Raw genomic sequence first — 18,757 nt, 5'->3', positions numbered from 1 at the left:
ACATCCATTTATGATAAAAACCCTCCAGAAAGTAGGAATAGAAGGAACATACCTCATCATAAAAAAGTGATATATGACAAGTGAAAGTGAAGTCACTCAGTCATGTCCGACTCTTTGCGACCCCATGGACTGTAGCCTACCAGGCTCCTCCGTCCATGGGATTTTCCAGGCAAGAGTGCTGGAGTGGATTGCCATTTCCTTCTCCAGGGGATCTTCCCGACCCAGGAATCAAACCCGGGTCTCCCGCATTGCAGGCAGACGCTTTACCGTCTGAAACATCACTCACTAATATATGACAAACCCACAGCAAACATTATCCCCAATGGTGAAAAATTGAAAGCATTTCCCCTAAAGTCAGGAACAAGACAAGGGTGCCCACTCTCACCACTACTATTCAACATAGTTTTGGCCACAGCAATCAGAGCAGAAAAAGAAATAAAAGGAATCCAGACTGGAAAAGAAGAAGTAAAACCCTCACCGTTTGCAGATGACATGATCCTGTACATTGAAAACCCTAAAGACTCCACCATAAAATTAATCAATGAATATAGTAAAGTTGCAGGATATAAAGTTAACACACAGAAATCCCTTGCACTCATATACACTAACAATGAGGAAACAGAAAGAGAATTTAAGGAAATAATTCCATTCACCATTGCAAAAAAAAAAGAATAAAATACTTAGGAATATACCTACCTAAAGAAACTAAAGACCTCTATATAGAAAACTATAAAACACTGATGAAAGAAATCAAAGAGGACACTAATAGATGGGGAAATATACCATGTTCATGGATTGGAAGAATCAATATAGTGAAAATGAGTACACTGCCCAAAGCAATCTATAGATTCAATGCAATCCCTATCAAGCTACCAGCAGTAATTTTCACAGAACTAGAACAAATAATTTCACAATTTGTATGGAAATACAAAAAACCTCGAATAGCCAAAGCAATCATGAGAAAGAAGAATGGAACTGAAGGAATCAACCTGCCTGACTTCAGGCTCTACTACAAAGCCACAGTCATCAAGACAGTATGGTACTAGCACAAAGACAGAAATATAGATCAATGGAACAAAATAGAAAGCCCAGAGATAAATCCACGCACCTATAGACACCTTATCTTTGGCAAAGGAGGCAAGAATATACAATGAAGAAAAGACAATCTCTTTAACACGTGGTGCTGGGAAAACTGGTCAACTACTTGTAAAAGAATGAAACTAGAACACTTTCTAACACCATACACAATAATGAACTCAAAATGGATTAAAGATATAAACATAAGACCAGAAACTATAAAACTCCTAGAGGAAAACATAGGCAAAACACTCTCCGACATAAATCACAGCAGAATCCTCTATGATCCACCTCCCAGAGTAATGGAAATAAAAGCAGAAATAAACGGGACCTAACTAAACTTAAAAGCTTTTGCACAACGAAGGAAACTATAAGCAAGGTGAAAAGACAGCCTTCAGAATGGGAGAAAATAATAGCAAATGAAGCAACTGATAAAGAATTAATCTCAAAAATATACAACCAACTCCTGAAGCTCAATTCCAGAAAAAGAAATGACCCAATCAAAAAATGGGCCAAAGAACTAAACAGACATTTCCCCAAAGAAGACATGCAGATGGCTAACAAACACTTGAAAAGATGCTCAACATCACTCATTATCAGAGAAATGCAAATCAAAACTACAATGAGGTACCATCTAACACCAGTCAGAATGGCTGCTATCCAAAAGTCTACAAACAATAAATGCTGGAGAAGGTGTGGAGAAAAGGGAACCCTCTTACACTGTTGGTGGGAATGCAAACTAGTACAGCCACTATGGAGAACAGTGTAGAGATTCCTTAGAAAACTGGAAATAGAACTGCCTTATGACCCAGCAATCCCTCTGCTGGGCATACACACCAAGGAAACCAGAATTGAAAGAGACACGTGTACCCCAATGTTCATCACAGCACTGTTTATAATAGCCAGGACATAGAAGCAACCTAGATGTCCATCAGCAGAAGAATGGATAAGAAAGCTGTGATACATATACACAATGGAAAATTACTCAGCCATTAAAAAGAATAATTTGATCCATTCTAATGAGGTGGATGAAACTGGAGCCTATTATACAGAGTGAAGTAAGTCAGAAAGAAAAACACCAATACAGCATACTAATGTATATATATGGAATTTTAAAAGATGGTAATGATAACCTTATATGTGAGAAAGCAAAAGAGACATAGAACGGTCTTTTGGACTCTGTTGGAGAAGGTGAGGGTGGGATGATTTGAGAGAATAACATTGAAACATGTATATTATCATCATATGTGAAGTAGATCACCAGTCCAGGTTCGATGCATGAGACAGGGTGCTCAGGGCTGTTGCACTGCGCTGATCCAGAGGGGTGGGATGGGGAGAGGGGTGGGAGGGGGGCTCAGGATGGGGAACACATGTACACCCATGGCTGATTCATGTCTATGTATGGCAAAAACCACTAGAATATTGAAGTAATTAGCCTGCAATTAAAATAAATAAATTTCTTAAAAAAATAAAAAATTTAAAAAGAGAGGGTTAAAATAAAATAAATAAATATATTTGAAGAGAATTGGCATGTTTATCATATTGAGTCTTCCAATCCATGAACATGGTATACATACCTGATTTGGGAGTGTTAAAAAAATGTCTCTCACTAAACTTTTATAATTTTCTCTATAGTGATTCTGCACAAAATTTATTACATGTATTTATAAGCTCTTCCTATTTTATATGGTTATAAAAATTATTAAAATTTCATTTGCCTAATAAAAAAAGAAAATTACAACAAAACTTCTCATGAATATAGATATAAAAATATTAATCAAAATACTATCAATCAAATTAAACTCTATACAAAAGGGCAATGCAGCATAAACATATGAATTTTTTCCCACGATTTCAAGGTTAACATTTTAAAATCACTGTGTAATTTGCAGAAGAAAGGAGAGAAATCAGTGTTATTTTGATAAATGCAGAAAAAGCAATTGATAAAACTCAATGCCAATTCATAATTTAAATTTCAGCAAACTAAGAACAGAAGAGAACTTTCTTAATCTCCCTAAGGGTATATTCAAAAACTCCACAGCAAACAACAAACTCAATGGTAAAATGCTAAACAATCTTCCTCTGAGTAGGAATGAGATAAAGATGCTTACTCCTACCATTACCATTGTACATTACACTGGAGGTCTCAACCAGTGCCATGAGGCAAGGAAAAAAGGTGAAAAGTATAAAAACTGGAAAGGAAGACACCAAACTATTGTATTCACAGAAGGCATATCTGTGTACATATAAAACCCAAAATAAAAAGAAAAACTGACAGATAAACTATTACAATTAATACATATATTTAGCAAGGTTGCTGGATACAAGATTATTGTTCCAGAACCAACTGTATTTCTAAAATCTGGCAAAAGCTAATATTTAGAAATAAATATTGTATAAAATTCCATTTGTCATCACACACAAAAAAATTAAATGTCTAGTAATATACCTAAGAAAAGATACACATAACCTGTATATTGAAAAATTTAAAATATTACTATGAGAAATTAAATAAGACCTAAATAAATAAGTGAAGAGGTATACTATATTCATGGACTTCTAAGATATAAATTATTCCTAAATTAATCTAAAAATTAATTTAGATTACCATTATTAATCAAAATAATCTCAATCAAAATCTTAGCAGGGTTTTTTGATGTGAGAATTAACAGGATGGTTTTACAGTTTATGTAAAAATGCAAAGTGCCAAAAATTTCTAAGATAATCTTGAAAAGCAGCAACATTAAAGGGCTTATAATACTTATGAAGATTTCTTATAAAGCTACAATAATTAAAACAATATACTTATTAATGTAAGTAGTTAAACAGACCAGAATAGAGAATTCAGAAACAGGACCATACAACTAGAGTAACCTGATTTATCACAATGCAATAAAGAAAGAATGATCCTTTCAATAAATTGATCTAGATGAGAAAAAAATGTTTTTACTTTCATCACTATAAATACACACAAAACATCCTGAATTGCAGGCCTAAATAGGAAAAGGTAACATGATAAATTTTCTAGTAGAAAAGAGAAAAAATTTGTGATCTTGTGTTAGGCAGTTTTTTAAACAAAACACCAAAAGAAAAGATTAGTAATTTGTACTTCAAGAAAGTGAGGAACATCTGTTCATCATCCTTAAAAGACTGAAAATACAAGCCACAGACTTGAAGAAAATGTTTGCAGTATACAAATTTGACAACCGACTTGTATCCAGAATATATAAAGGACTTCTACAAATCCAGGGGCAGAGGGGGAGCAATCCAGTTATTTTTTGATGGACAAAAACACTTTATAGAAGAGGATATACAAATAGTAAGGCTTTCCTGGTGGCTCAGTTGGTAAAGAATCTGCCTGCAATGCAGGAGACCTGGGTTTGGTCCCTGGGTCAGGAAGGTCCCCTGGAGAAGGAAGTGGCAACCCACTCTAGTATTCTTGCCTGGAGAATCCCATGAACAGAGAAGACTGGCAGGCTACAGTGCATGGGGTCACAAAGAGTCAGCCATGACTGAGTAACTAAACCACCACCATACAAATGGTAAATGAGCACATAAAAAATATTCAAAATCACTAGACACTGAGAAAAGTCACAGAGATTTTACTGTACATCAGCAGAATATCTAAATTGTAAGACTGACAATAACAAGTGCTAACAAAGATGAGTGACTGGGACTTATAGATTGCTTTTATAATGCAAACTGAAATAAACATTTTGGAAAACAAATTTGACAATATCCACTAAAGTTGAATATGCATTTATTCAAAAAAGATGCTTATGTTTTTCAAAAGACAAGTACATGAATATTCATATCCATTTTATTCATAAGAGCCCCAAAACAGAAACAACCCAGATGGCCATCAATAGTATAATGGATAAAGTGGAATATTATAGAGCAAAGAAAAAGACTACATGTAACAATGACTCTCCAAGACAGTACACAGTTTTTAAGAACAGATAAACTAATAAATGGTGATAAAATCAGAATAATAATTACTTTGGTGTGGAATGTTTATTAACTGGGAAAGGCATAAAGAAACCTTCTCTAATGCTGAAAATGTACTGTCTTAATCTAGTTGGTAGTTTCATGTATATATATATATTTGTAAAAATCCCTACAATCAACAGTTGTCAATTGAAAGACAGACTCTTTCTGAATTAAACAGATAAATTTTTTTAATAATTGGCAGATATTTAATCAACTTTTTAAATGAATTTGAATCACTATATACCATCTTGCAAAAATCCTTTAAAAGTCACTTAGATAAATACCTAAATTTTGAATCCTTCATTATCACAATCCTGTAAACTCTAGTTCAAGGATAGACTGGATACCTTTGGCATGGAGACATTAATTCTACCATCCAAGGCAGAATATCCCATCTTCATGTGGCTATAAAGTTTAGATTTGATCTTTAAAACTCAATTTCAAATAAATAGCACCACTAAAACTCATATGAGGAGGATTTCTTTAGTCTTTTCAAAAAAACTAACATGAATGGTGGTAATGAGGAGAATTCTAAGACATTCTTCAGAGCAGAAAGTAAAAATCCTAAATCATATGGAGTTTTGTAACTATCATCCTTCTCACAAAAATTCACCTTGAACCTGCATGCAAGTTCTCACTAGATTCAGTGGGTAGCTGACAAACTGACCACAAAAGTTAGAGAAGGCACAACATCCCATCAAAATCATCAATCCAGGGTCTCCTGCATGAGTGTTTAGCCAGTGAGTCTTCAAAAGCTGACAGAGAACAAAGTAACAATACACTTTAACAGCTGTTAAAGAAGAACCAAGATAATAAAATGCTAATATATTTTCTCACCATAGTCAGACTCCTTGCTATCTTTTGTGTTACATTAGCAAAGTATATAAAATCCAGATTGCAGTAATCCAGTACAGAGTAGCAAAAGCCACAGGATATATATTTTTGAACTGCTAACTTTTCACATAATTTAATGCAAATTAATAAAGCCCTCAATATTTCACTTTCCTGGTGGCTCAGCTGGTAAAAAATCCGCCTGCAGTATGGAAGACCTGATTTCGATCCCTGGGTTGGGAAGATCCCCTGGAGAAGGGAACAGCTACCCACTGCAGTATTCTGGCCTGGAGAATTCCATGGACTACATAGTCCATGGGGTTATGAAGAGTCAGACCCGAAAGAGTGACTTTCACTTTCTTTTCTTTTCAACATTTCAAGGACTCAAATTATCTAAATATTATCTCTTTTCCTAAGCACCATCCTAGCAATCAAAATTATTCAGAGGTGTTCTCTATGCATAAAAACACCATGAGATTAGAGGACCTTATTGATGGAAAGTGAATCTGGACTTTAGATCCCTGGTTGCCTAATCTTTATGGAAGCTTATTATGTCAAATTGCATTTCTTCTTACAGCAGTATTTTTGTTTCAGCACTCCTTTACACTCTTAAATATCCTTGAGGACACCAAAAAGTTTTTGTTTATGTAGGTTACATCTATCAATATTATCTATCATATGAGACATTAAAACAGAAAAATTTTAAACCGAGGAATATGTTCTTATTAACCAGCAGAGGAATGATATTATCATTAATCTGGGGGAAAAAAAAGTTTTTCATCGCAAGAGAATGAAAGTGACAAAGGTAAATAACATCTTCATATTACAAAAATAGTTCAGGCTTCAAGGGCCCTTAGAAAGGGTCTCAGAAATTCACCCCTAGAATGTCCAGATCATGCTTTAAATGACTGATTAAATGGTTTTGAAATATCAAAATAATTATTTTAATCTAAAGATACTAGACAATGCCGTTGTTTACTTCTAATGGGCTGAATTGTGTCCCCCCACCACCAAAATTCTTATGTTGAAGCCCTAACCCTCAGGGCTTCAGAATGTCACTGTTCATGGACAAAGTCTCTAAAGAGGTAATTAAGTTAATTTCACTAGGTATTAAGAGTGGAGTGTTTGTATTCACACATGTTTAGTTGTGTCTGCCAGGATTCCCTCTCCATGGAATTTTCCAGGCAAGAATACCAGAATGGGTTGCCATTTCTTCCTCCAGGGGATCTTCCCAACCCAGGGATCAAACCCAGGTCTATTTTGTCTTCTGCACTGGAAGGCAAATTCTTTACCACTGTGCCACCTGGGAAACCTTATTCAGAGTGGACCCTATTCCAATATGTCTGGTGTTCTTTTAAGTAGAAGTTTGGATACATATGTGCTTGCACACAAAGGAAACTACATGAGGGCAGAGGGAGCTGGCCATCTGCAAGCCAAGGAGAGAGTTCTCAGAGAAACTTTGATCTTGGGCTTCTGGTCTCCAGAACTGTGAGAAAACAACTTCTCTTACACAAGCCACCTAGTCTGTGATACTCTGTTATGGCAACCCTAACAAACTAGTGCACTACTTTTAAGACCTTTCCTCATTTAAGGATTCCCCAACTTGATTATCAGATTTACTTAGGATTTTTAAATTTAGTTTTTATCAAAGTACAGTTAATTTCACCTGCTAGCACTCATTTCATATACTAGTGAAGTAATGCTCAAAATCCTCCAAGCTAGGCTTCAACAATACATGAACCATGAACTTCCAGATGTTCAAGCTGGATTTAGAAAAGGCAGAGGAACCAGAGATCAAATTGTCAACATCCACTGGATCACAGAAAAAGCAAGAGAATTCCGGAAGAACTTCCACTTCTGCTTCATTGACAACGCTAAAGCCTTTGACTGTGTGGATCACAACAAACTGTGGAAAAACCTTAAAGAGATGGGAATACCACACCACCTTACCTACCTCCTGAGAAGTCAAGTCACTCAGTCATGTCTGACTCTTTGTGACCCCATGGTCTGTAGCCTACCAGGCTCCTCTGTCCCAGGGATTTTCTAGGCAAGAGTACTGAGTGGGTTGCTATTTCCTTCTCCAGGGGATCTTCCCAACCCAGGGATCAAACCCAGGTCTCCTGCATTGCAGGCAGACACTTTACCACCTGGGCCATCAGGAAAGCCCCTGCCTCCTGAGAAACCTGTATGCAAGTCAAGAAGTAACAGTTAGAACTGGACACGGAACAACAGATTGGTTCCAAATTAGGAAAGGAATATATAAAGGCTGTATATTGTCACCCTGCTTATTGGACTTCTATGCAGAATACATCATGTGAAATGCTGGGCTGGACAAAGCACAAGCTGGAATCAAGATGGCTAGGAGAAATATCAATAACTTCAGATATACAGATGACACCACCCTTATGGTAGAAAGTGAAGAGGAACTAAAGAGCCTCTTGATAAAGGTGAAAGAGAAGAGCAAAAAAGCTGGCTTAAAACTCAATGATCAAAAAACTAAGATCATGGCATCTGGTCCCATCACTTCATGGCAAATAGATGGGGAAACAATGCAGTGACAGACTCCATTTTCTTGGGCTCCAAAATCACTGCAGGTGGTGACTGCAGCCATGAAATTAAAACACACTTGTTCCTTGGAAGAAAAGCTATGACAAACCTAGACAGCATATTAAAAAGCAGAGACATTACTTTGCCAACAAAGGTTTGTATAGTCAAAGCTAAGGTTTTCTAATGGTCATGTATGGATGAATTGATGCTTTTGAACTGTGGTCATGAAGACTCTTGAGAGTCCCTTGGACAGCAAGGAGACCAAAGCAATCAATCCTAAAGGAAATCAGTCCTGAATATTCATTGGAAGGACTGATGGTGAAGCTCCAATACTTTGGCCACCTGATTCGAAGAGCCAACTCACTGAAGGCAGGAGGAGAAGGGGACGATGGAGGATGAGATGGTCGGATGGCATCACCAACTCGATGTACATGAGTTTGAGCAAGCTCCAGGAGACGGTGAAGGACAGGGAAGCCTGGCATGCTGCAGTCCATGGGGTCTCAGAGGGTTAGACATGACTGAGCGACCGAACAACAATAGTTAATTTACATTGTGTTAATTTCTGCTGTACAGCAAAGTGACTTAGTTATATACATATATACATTTTTTATATTCTTTTCCATTATAATTTATCTCAGGATATTTAATATAGTTTCCTGTACTATACAGTAGTACCTTGTTGTTTACACATCCTATATATAATAGTTTGCATCTACTAACCCCAAACTCCCAGTCTCACTCTCACCTAGCATCCCTCCCCCTTAGCAACCACAAGTCTGTTCTCTATATCTGTGACTGTTTCTGTTTCATAGATAGGTTCATTTGTGCCATATCTTAGATTCCACATAAAAGTGATGTCATATGGTATTTGTCTTTCTCTTTCTAGCTTACTTCGCTTAGTCTGATAATCTCTAGTTGCATCCATGTTGCTGCAAATGACTGCAAATCATTCTTTTTATGGCTGGGTAGTATTCCACTGTATATATGTACTACGTCTTCTTTATCCATTCATCTGTTGATAGTGTTCAGGTTGGTTCCATGTTTTGGCTATTGTAAACAGTGCTGCTATGGACATAGGTGTTGGTGGTTTAGTCGCTAAGTCGTGTCCGACTCTTGTGACCTCATGGATTGTAGCCTGCTAGGCACCTCTGTCCATGGGATTCTCCAGGCAAGAATACTGGAGTGGATTACCATTTCCTTCTCCAGGGGATCTTCCCCACCCAGGAATCAAACCTGGATTTCCCGCATTACAGGCAGATGCTTCACCGACTGAGCTACAAGGGAAGCCATGAACATAGGGGTGGACGTATATTTTTTTATTATAATTTTCTCCAGATATATGCCCAGGAGTAGAAATGTGGGATCCTTCTATTTTTAGTTTTCTGAGGAACCTCCATACTGTTCTCCAGAAAGTGGCTGCATCAACTTAATTCCCACCAACAGTGTAGGGGGATTCCCTTTTCTCTACATCCTTTCTAGGATCTATTATTTGTAGATTTTTTAATGATGGCCATTCTGACTGGTGTGAGGTGATACCTCATTGTAGTTTGATTTACCTTTCTCTAATAGTTAGTGATATTGAGCATTGTTTCATGTGCCTATTGTCCATCTGTATGTCTTCTTTAGAGAAATGTCTATTTGGGTCTTCTGTGCATATTTCCCTTGATCATTTAGTCTCCCAACATATCAAAGACCATTTTTTTCAAGCTTTGTCCATTATCCTAGATGGACTTCTTCTAACACTGTGTGTGTGCTTAGTCGCTCAGTCGATCCTAAAATTCATATGAAAATGTGAGGCACTCACAATAGCCCAAACAATTCTGAAAGAAAAATCTAGAGAAGTCACATTTTCTAATTTCAAACTTACTACAGAACCATACCAATTAAGGCAGTTGTGGTTCTGGTGTAAGGACAGACATACTGATCAAAGAAATAGAATTTGAGGATTTAGAAATAAACCTTTAACATGTATGGTAAACTTTAATAATATTGCCAAGACCATCCAGTGGAGAAAACAGTCTTTTCAACAAATGGTATTGATACAACTGAATGCTGCTGCTGCTGCTGCTGCTGCTAAGTCACTTCAGTCGTGTCCGACTCTGTGCGACCCCAGAGACGGCAGCCCATCAGGCTCCCCCGTCCCTGGGATTCTCCAGGCAAGAACACTGGAGTGGGTTGCCATTTCCTGCTCCAATGCATGAAAGTGAAAAGTGAAAATGAAGTCGCTCAGTCGTGTCCAACTCCCAGCGACCCCATGGACTGCGGCCCACCAGGCTCCTCCATCCATGGGATTTTCCAGGCAAGAGTGCTGGAGTGGGGTGCCATTGCCTTCTCCGATACAACTGAATATCCACATGCAAAAGAATGGAGTTAAATCCCTGCCTAACACCATATTCAAAAATTAATTCAAAATGCATAGTAGACCTAAAGTAAGAGCTAAAAATGTAAAACCCTTAGAAGATATAAATCTTCTGTGTTCTTGGATTTGGCAGTGGTTTCTTATATATGACACCAAATACAATAGTCACAAAAGAAATAATAAATAAATTTGACTTCATCAAAATTAAAGATAATATGTGGAATGGAAGAAAATAATTGCAGATCAAATATCTAAGGTACTTGTATCTATTATATGCAAAGAACTACAACTAAACAAGAAAAAATAATAGACAACAATACCACTTCCTATTCACAAAGATAACAAAATCAAGAAGACAGATAATAACAAGTGTTGACAAGGATGTGGAGAACTCAGAACCCTCATTCACTGCTGGTGGAAATTAAATGGTGTAGCTACTTTGAAAAACAGCTTGGCAGTTCTTCAAGAGGTTAAACATAGAGTTATCTAATGACTCAGCAATTCTACTCCTAGATACATATCCAAGAGAATGAAAACACATGTCTACACAAAAACTTGTACTCAATTTCATAGCAGCATTATTCATAATAGTAATAAAGTGGAAATAGCTCAACTGCCCATTAACTGATGAATGAGACAAACAAGAGATAGTATGCCCATATAATAGAATAATATTCAGGAAAAATAATGAAATGCTGATAAATGCTATAAGATGGATGAAACTTGAAACCACATTTCTGAGTGAAAAGAAGCCAGTCATAAAAGATTACATGCTGTATAATTGCATTTATATGAAGTGTCCTGACTGGACAAATCTATAGACACAGAAAATAGATTAGTGGTTTCCAGGGAGTGGAGGAGTTAGAAGTGGGGAGTGATTGCTAATGAGTACAGGGTTTCTTTTAGGAGTGATAAAAATGTTATTGAATTAAATAGTAGGGATGGTTGTACAACCTGTGAGTATATTGAACTGTATACTTTAAAATGGTATATCAATAAAGTTTTTATGATAAGAAATCTTGTCAGCTAAGGCATTTCTATGCCCAGAGCCCTCCAACAGTTTCCCATTTCACCTAGAGCAAAAATTAAAGTCCCTTCTACAATCTGCAAGGCCTTGAGGAATCTGCCCTGACTCAGCAGATCTCAAACCTCTTCTACTAATCTCTTCTGGCTCACACTGCTCCAGCTGCACAGGTATGCATCCACCCTAAATGTCCTCCTTGTACATGTATGTGTGGCTCAACCCCCTCACATCCTCTGGTCTTTACTCAGAAGGTATCTTTTCAAGAAGGCCTTCCAGTCACTAAATTATCTATTCTCCTTTCCTGCTTCATTTTTCTCCACAACCCTATTACTACCATATGCAATGCTTCAAAGGTTTATTGTCTGTCTTGCAGTGAAAGAATGTTGAGCTCCCTACAGATAGGACTTTCTGTCTCTTCTGTTTGGTGTACCTAGAACAGAGTGTGGTACATGCAACTCAGTAATTATTTATTGAATGAATACATCCTCATTTTTAAGGTAAGAGGATTCAGGCACAGAGAGGTTAGGCAAATTGTGAAGCCATAATTTGTACTCAAGCAGTCTGAGTCCACGATCCGAACTGCTATCCTAACTGATAAGAATTAAGAAGTTTGGTGTGGTGGAAGGTACTCAGGATTACTAAAAAAGAAGGGAGTTGTAGAGGGAATGTCATGCTTGATGGTCTGTTAGGATTAGCTACAGAGAATGACCAAAGTGAAACTGGACACTACTAACGGAGGAGAAGGGGACAACAGAGGATGAGATGGCTGGATGGCATCACCGACTCAATGGACGTGAGTTTGAGTGAACCCCGGGAGTTGGTGATGGACAGGGAGGCCTGGGGTACTGCAGTTCATGGGGTCACAAAGAGTCGGACATGACTGAGCGACTGAACTGAACTGAACTGAACAGAGAAAAAAAGGTCATTATTATTTTGCACTCCTTCCCTCCCCCAAAAAGAACTTACATTCTTCTCTTCCTTTTTCTGAATCAAGTGACTATAATTGATTTGGAATAGATGATTACTATAACCAGAAATTATTCATGAGGAACCCCAGAAGTAACATGAGCCAAATCAGACTTCTGACACTAGGAAAAAATGGGGAGCAAAACAGTATCATTCAATCTCCTTGGTGGTCTGAAGATCAGGAGAGCGGTTTTAAAAACAGCTGCAAGTTACTGATATACCATCTATATAGAAACCCAGCAACAGATGGAGTCACTAAGGTGGAGTGGGTTCTGTGCAGGGAGAGGAAAGGAAAGGTCAAGGTCATACTTGTAGAAAACAAGCTTATAGAAAACAATACTTATAGAAACAGTCCTGAGAAAGAGAAGCCAGAAAAACAAACTGTAAAAAGAAAAATACGTTTTCTATTCACTCAGTTTTAAATGTATTTTTGATTTAAAATTTTTTCAATTGTATTATATTTTCAGATCTAATAAATCTGATGTAAGGCCATCATAGAAACAAACTCACCTCATAGAGAGTGATATCTACACCCGCATATGGTATGACAGTCAGAAGACTAGGAATGTAGCCTTTGTAAAAGCCTGTAATCTTTTCAAGCTTCCAGATCTTCCTGGCACAGTCCAATAGCCCAGAGTACTGTCCAGTTTTACTTACAGCCAAATTAGTTTTTAAAACCTGAATGTAAAAGAATGTTATAGGCTCATTATCAGTTACCCAACCCAGGGCAATCCTGTAAAGTGTGAGTTACAGAATTAAAAAGAGAAAACAATCTGAGGTCAAACTGTATTTTCAATGACAGTATACCTGCTATCATTTTCCTATTTATTCTTGGAATATTTTACTTTTGCATACTACTATGTAACAGTTCACAGGGTCACAGAGATTTGGACACAACTGAGCAACTGAGCACACACACATACACACACATGTTATAAATACAGTGCTTAAATACAAATACAGTGCATTTACCAAATTCCTGAACTTAACTTTGCAGGAAGATAAAGTATCTGAATCCAGCTGTTCCTCTTTCTGTCTAAATTACATACTAGTGTAGCCACAGCTATTATTGCACTATAAGTCAGATAAGGAACCCAAAATAGAATATAATTGGACCAACCGCTATGGAAAACAAGTTGGAGGTTCCTCAAAAAATTAAAAGTAGATCTATCCTATGACCCAGCAATTCTTCTGGTTCTAATACACAAAAGAAATGAAAACAGGATTTCAAAGAGATATATGCACTACTATGTTTGTATGTTTAGCACTGTTCTGTAGCACTATGCACAATAGCCAAGATATGGAAATAAGCTCATCAACAGATGAATGCACAAAGAAGATATATATATGCATATATATCCAACAGATGCATATATATCTTCTTTGTCCATTCATATATACATATATGTGTATATATTATAACAGAATGTTATTCAGCCATGAAAAAGGAGGACATTCTGCCATGTGTAGTGTGCTAAGTGAAATAAATCAGAGGAAGACAAGTACAGTACGGTATCACTTATATGTTTAATCTAAAAAACCAAACTTGCAAAAACAGAGTAAAATGGTGGTTACCAGGGCATAAGAAGTGGGGCAGGTAAGACAGATGCAATTTAAGGGTACAAACTTGCAACAAGTAATAATTAAGCTCTAGAGGAAACGGCAGCCCACTCCGGTGTTCTTGCCTGGAGAATCCCAGGGACAGGGGAGCCTGGTGGGCTGCCGTCTACGGGGTCGCACAGAGTCGGACATGACTGAAAGGACTTAGCAGCAGCAGCAGCAGAGATCTAACACACAGTATAGTGAATACAGACAACAATCTTGTACTATAATCAACCATCTTGCTGAGAGACTAGAACTTATTTATTCCAACCACTAAAAATAAAGAACTATGAATGTGATTGTAGTGCTAAATATTGCTATAATATATAAATGTATCAAATTAACTGATAAACATCTTAAATTTACATAATAGTGTGTGTCAGATATGTTCAGAAAAGAAACCTAAAAGAAAATGAAGCTCCTACAACCTCCATCTCCAACATAAGTATCCTAATAAACTGATATTAGGATTTCACAAACATCAACACACATATACATATACACACAACTTGTGAATGGCAGTAGGTTTTTTAAACCATATATATACATACATATATATATATATATATGTAAGAGCACACACACAAATACCAACACAAAGAAAGACCAAAAAAATAGAAAATAAAAGACTGAGGAACTTATCCAGATGAAAGGATGTTAAAGAGACCTGACACATGATCTGAATTGGATCTGGAAAAAGAAATTACTATAAAGACAATTATTAGAACAATTAACAATTAATTACATTTCAATAAGGACTGTGGATTAGATAATAGTATTGTACTGCTGATAAATTTCCTGATTTTGATAATATATAAAAGAAAGTTCTTTGTTCTAAGGAAATTCACACTGAAATTTGTAAAGGTAAAGGGACACAACTTTTCCAACTTGCTCTCTGTCTACACAAACACAACACACATGCACATACACACCCCTGTATGGAGAAAGGCAAAATGTTTATTGAAATTTGTATAGAGTATCCAGAGTTTCCTTGGACTAATGGAAAACACAGAAAACTTGGCTGACATTGAAGTTTAGCATAAAATAAGCTGTTTCTTTAACAAGTGGAAAAGAAACTTGGTGAGCCTTAATTGTTATACTATTTATTCATTTTTCATTGAGAAATGCTATGATAGAAATGTATTTGCAGGAATCTCCTTATCTCTTACTAGATCAGTTGCTTCTTTACTGTGCATATATAAAGCTACACAATCTGAAGGACATACTGCTTATCCTAGATTATATATAAATACTGCCAGATAAACACACAGGCCAATTTATACTTTGAAGAGAAAATAATCAAAAACCACATGGAAGATCTGTATTGTTTTTAAAAATTGGATGTTTCATTCTTATAAAAGAGTAAAGAAGTATCATCATGACAGAAAAATATATTCTGAATATATTTAAATTTTATACATCTGCTCTGACTCATAGCTCTAAAATTAATCACCTTCATGATTAATCCAGGGTCTCTGGGTGTTCCTTGTGTTCATTAACTTGGAATTTAGAAAAAATAAATAATAGCAAAACAAATTGGAGACTTTAAAACAAAAATAATTTAAATCCTCAGAGGGATTCAAGAATATATTTCATCTAGGAGGACAGTTCAATATTTGCAAATCAATGTCACACATTACATGAACATTGAAGGATAAAAATCATGTGATCATCTCAAGATGCAGAAAAAACTTGATAAAATTCAACATTCATTTATGATAAAACTCCCAAGAAAGTGGGAATATAGGAAATATACCTCAATATAATAATGGCCATATAAGACAAACTTACTGCCAATATCATACTCAATGGTGAAAAGCTAAGATCAGGAACAAGAAAAAGATGCTCACTAAACCACTTTTATTTGACATAGTATTGGAAGTCCTAGCCACAGTAATCAGACAAGAAAAAGAAAATGGATCTAAACTGGAAAGAAGTAAAACTGTCATTGTTTGCAGGTGAGATGATACTATATAGAAAATACTAAAAAGCTGACACCAAGGAAACTATTCAAACTCATAAATTAATTCAGTAAAGTTACAGAATACAAAATTATCATCCAGGGCTTTCCTGGTGTCCCAGAGGTTAAGAATCCACCTGCCAAAGCAATTTTTAAAATTGACATGTGGAAACATCATTGTTGGTATTTCTTTACATTGACAATAAACTAACAGAAAGAGAAAATTAGAAAACAACCCACTTACAATTGCATCAAAAATAATGAAATACCTAGGAATAAATCTAACCAAAAGATATAAGACTTGTAGAAAACTGTAAGACACTGATGAAATAAACTGAAGACAACACAAACAAATGGGAAGATAACTATGCTCGTGGATTAAAAGAATTAATATTATTAATATGACTATATTACCCAAGGCAATCTACAGATTTGGTGTAGGCTCTATCAAAATACCAATGCCATTTTTCACAGAACTAGAACAAATAAAATTTTTAAATTTGTATGGGAACACAAAATACCACAAATAGCCAAAACAATCCTGAGAAAGAAGAAGAAAGCTAGAAGTAACATACCCCTTCGTTTCAAACTATACTACAAAGCTACAGCAATCAAAACAGTATGATGCTGGACCCAAAACAGACACATAAATTAATGGAAGAGAATAGAGAGCCAAGAAATAAACCCATATTTATATGGCTAATTATAAATAATGCAAGAGGAGGCAAGATGTTGGAGGTACAATGGAGAAAAGACAGTCTTCTCAATAAATAGTGCCAGGAAGACTGGACAGTTATATGCAAAAGAGTCAACCCAGACTACTTTCTCACATCATTTACAAAAATAAACTCCAAATGGATTAAAGATTTAAATTTAAGACTTGAAACTATAAAACTCCTAGAAGAAAATATAGGCAGTGTACACTTTGACATCAGTCTTAGCAATATTTTGTATATGTCTCCTCAGGCAAAGGAAAACAAAAGCAAAAATAAACAGATGAAATTACATTAAATCAAAGGGCTTTTTCACAACAAAGGAAGCTATTAACAAAACAAAAAGGCATCCTACTGAATGGGAGAGGATATCTGCAAATTATATATCTGATAAGGGGTTGATATCCAAAATATACAAAGAACTCATACAATTCAACATCAAACTCCCCACCAAAAAAAAGGACAGAAGACCTGAGTAGACATTTTTCCAAAGCAGACATACAGCTGACCAACAAACATGAAAGGATGCTCAGTATCACAAATCATCAGAGAAATGAAAATCAAAACTGTAATGAGATATCACCTCACACCTATCAGAATGGCTATCATCAAGAGACATCAAATAACAAGTGTCGGCAAGGTGTGAAGAAAGCGTCTATGGAGTCGCACAGAGTCGGACACAACTGAAGCGACTTAGCAGCAGCAGCAGCAGAAGAAAGCGAACCCTTGAGCACTGTTGGTGGGAATATAAATTGGTGTGGCCACTATGGAAAACAGTACAGAAGTTCTTCAAAGAAACCTAAAGATAGAACTACCACACGATCCAGCAGCACCACTTTTGGGTGTTTTTCTGAAGAGAGCAAAAACCCTAATTTGAAGAGATATATGCACCCCTATGTTCATTGCAGCATTATTTACAATAGCCAATATATGGAAGCAACCAAAGTGTCCATCAATAAATCAATGGATAAAGAAGACATATATATATACACAGAGAGATCAAAAAGAAAAGCAAAATCTAAAATTATTTAATAGTAGAAAATTTCCCAGAGCCGGAAAAAAGATCATTAAAAAGATCTGAAATTAACTGATGAAAGAAAAGGGTCAGAATCTACACATTTCGTGATAAAATTTCAGGAAAACAAGAATTAAAAGAAATTCTTAAGAGTTTCCAGATTATTTAATAAGAATAATGTAAAGTGGTTGGATATAAGTTTAACTTAAAAATTCAGGAGTTTTCATAAACATTAATAAACAGCAATAAACATTAGCAAAATCTAATGAAATACATTAATAGCAACAAATACCACAATGTATCTAGTAATAAAAGCTTCAAATGCATAAGACCTGTATAAGAAAATTATAAACTTTATCAAATAATACAAGAACAGATCTAAATGGAAAGGAAGACATATCTCATTCCTGGGCAAAAAAAGAAATTCATATTATAATTGTCATTTCTTCCCCAAATTCACTAAGTACAACTAAGAGTCAAAATCCCAGTTTGGTTTACTTTGGTTTTTTTAAGAAACTTGGCAAGCCAATTCTAATGTTCATATGGAAGGGAAAATGCAAGAAAATAACAGCAACAAAATGTCCCATTGGCAGATGAACGGATAAAGAACATGTGGTATGCGTGTGTGTGTCTACATATATATGTATATAGACACATATGTATATATGTATAT

At 36.0% G+C, this 18,757-nt stretch overlaps 1 protein-coding gene across 1 annotated transcript in view; it reads right to left on the bottom strand.

Moving 5' to 3' along the window:
- Window positions 1-5,369: 5,369 nt before the first annotated feature.
- Window positions 5,370-18,757, bottom strand: part of LOC120856525 (calcium-binding mitochondrial carrier protein SCaMC-1-like) — a 43,889-nt gene continuing 30,501 nt past the window's right edge. Inside the window, 2 exon segments of the mRNA XM_040231914.1 lie at window positions 5,370-5,822; window positions 13,305-13,472. Coding sequence (XP_040087848.1) covers window positions 5,667-5,822; window positions 13,305-13,472 — 324 coding nt within the window. The 3' untranslated portion in view covers window positions 5,370-5,666.

Source organism: Oryx dammah, unplaced genomic scaffold (genome assembly GCF_014754425.2).
Source record: "Oryx dammah isolate SB20612 unplaced genomic scaffold, SCBI_Odam_1.1 HiC_scaffold_28, whole genome shotgun sequence".
In the NCBI taxonomy this organism is placed as follows: domain Eukaryota; kingdom Metazoa; phylum Chordata; class Mammalia; order Artiodactyla; family Bovidae; genus Oryx; species Oryx dammah.
The sequence above is the reverse complement of the archived record's forward strand: the minus strand, read 5'-3'. Positions and strand labels throughout refer to the sequence as shown.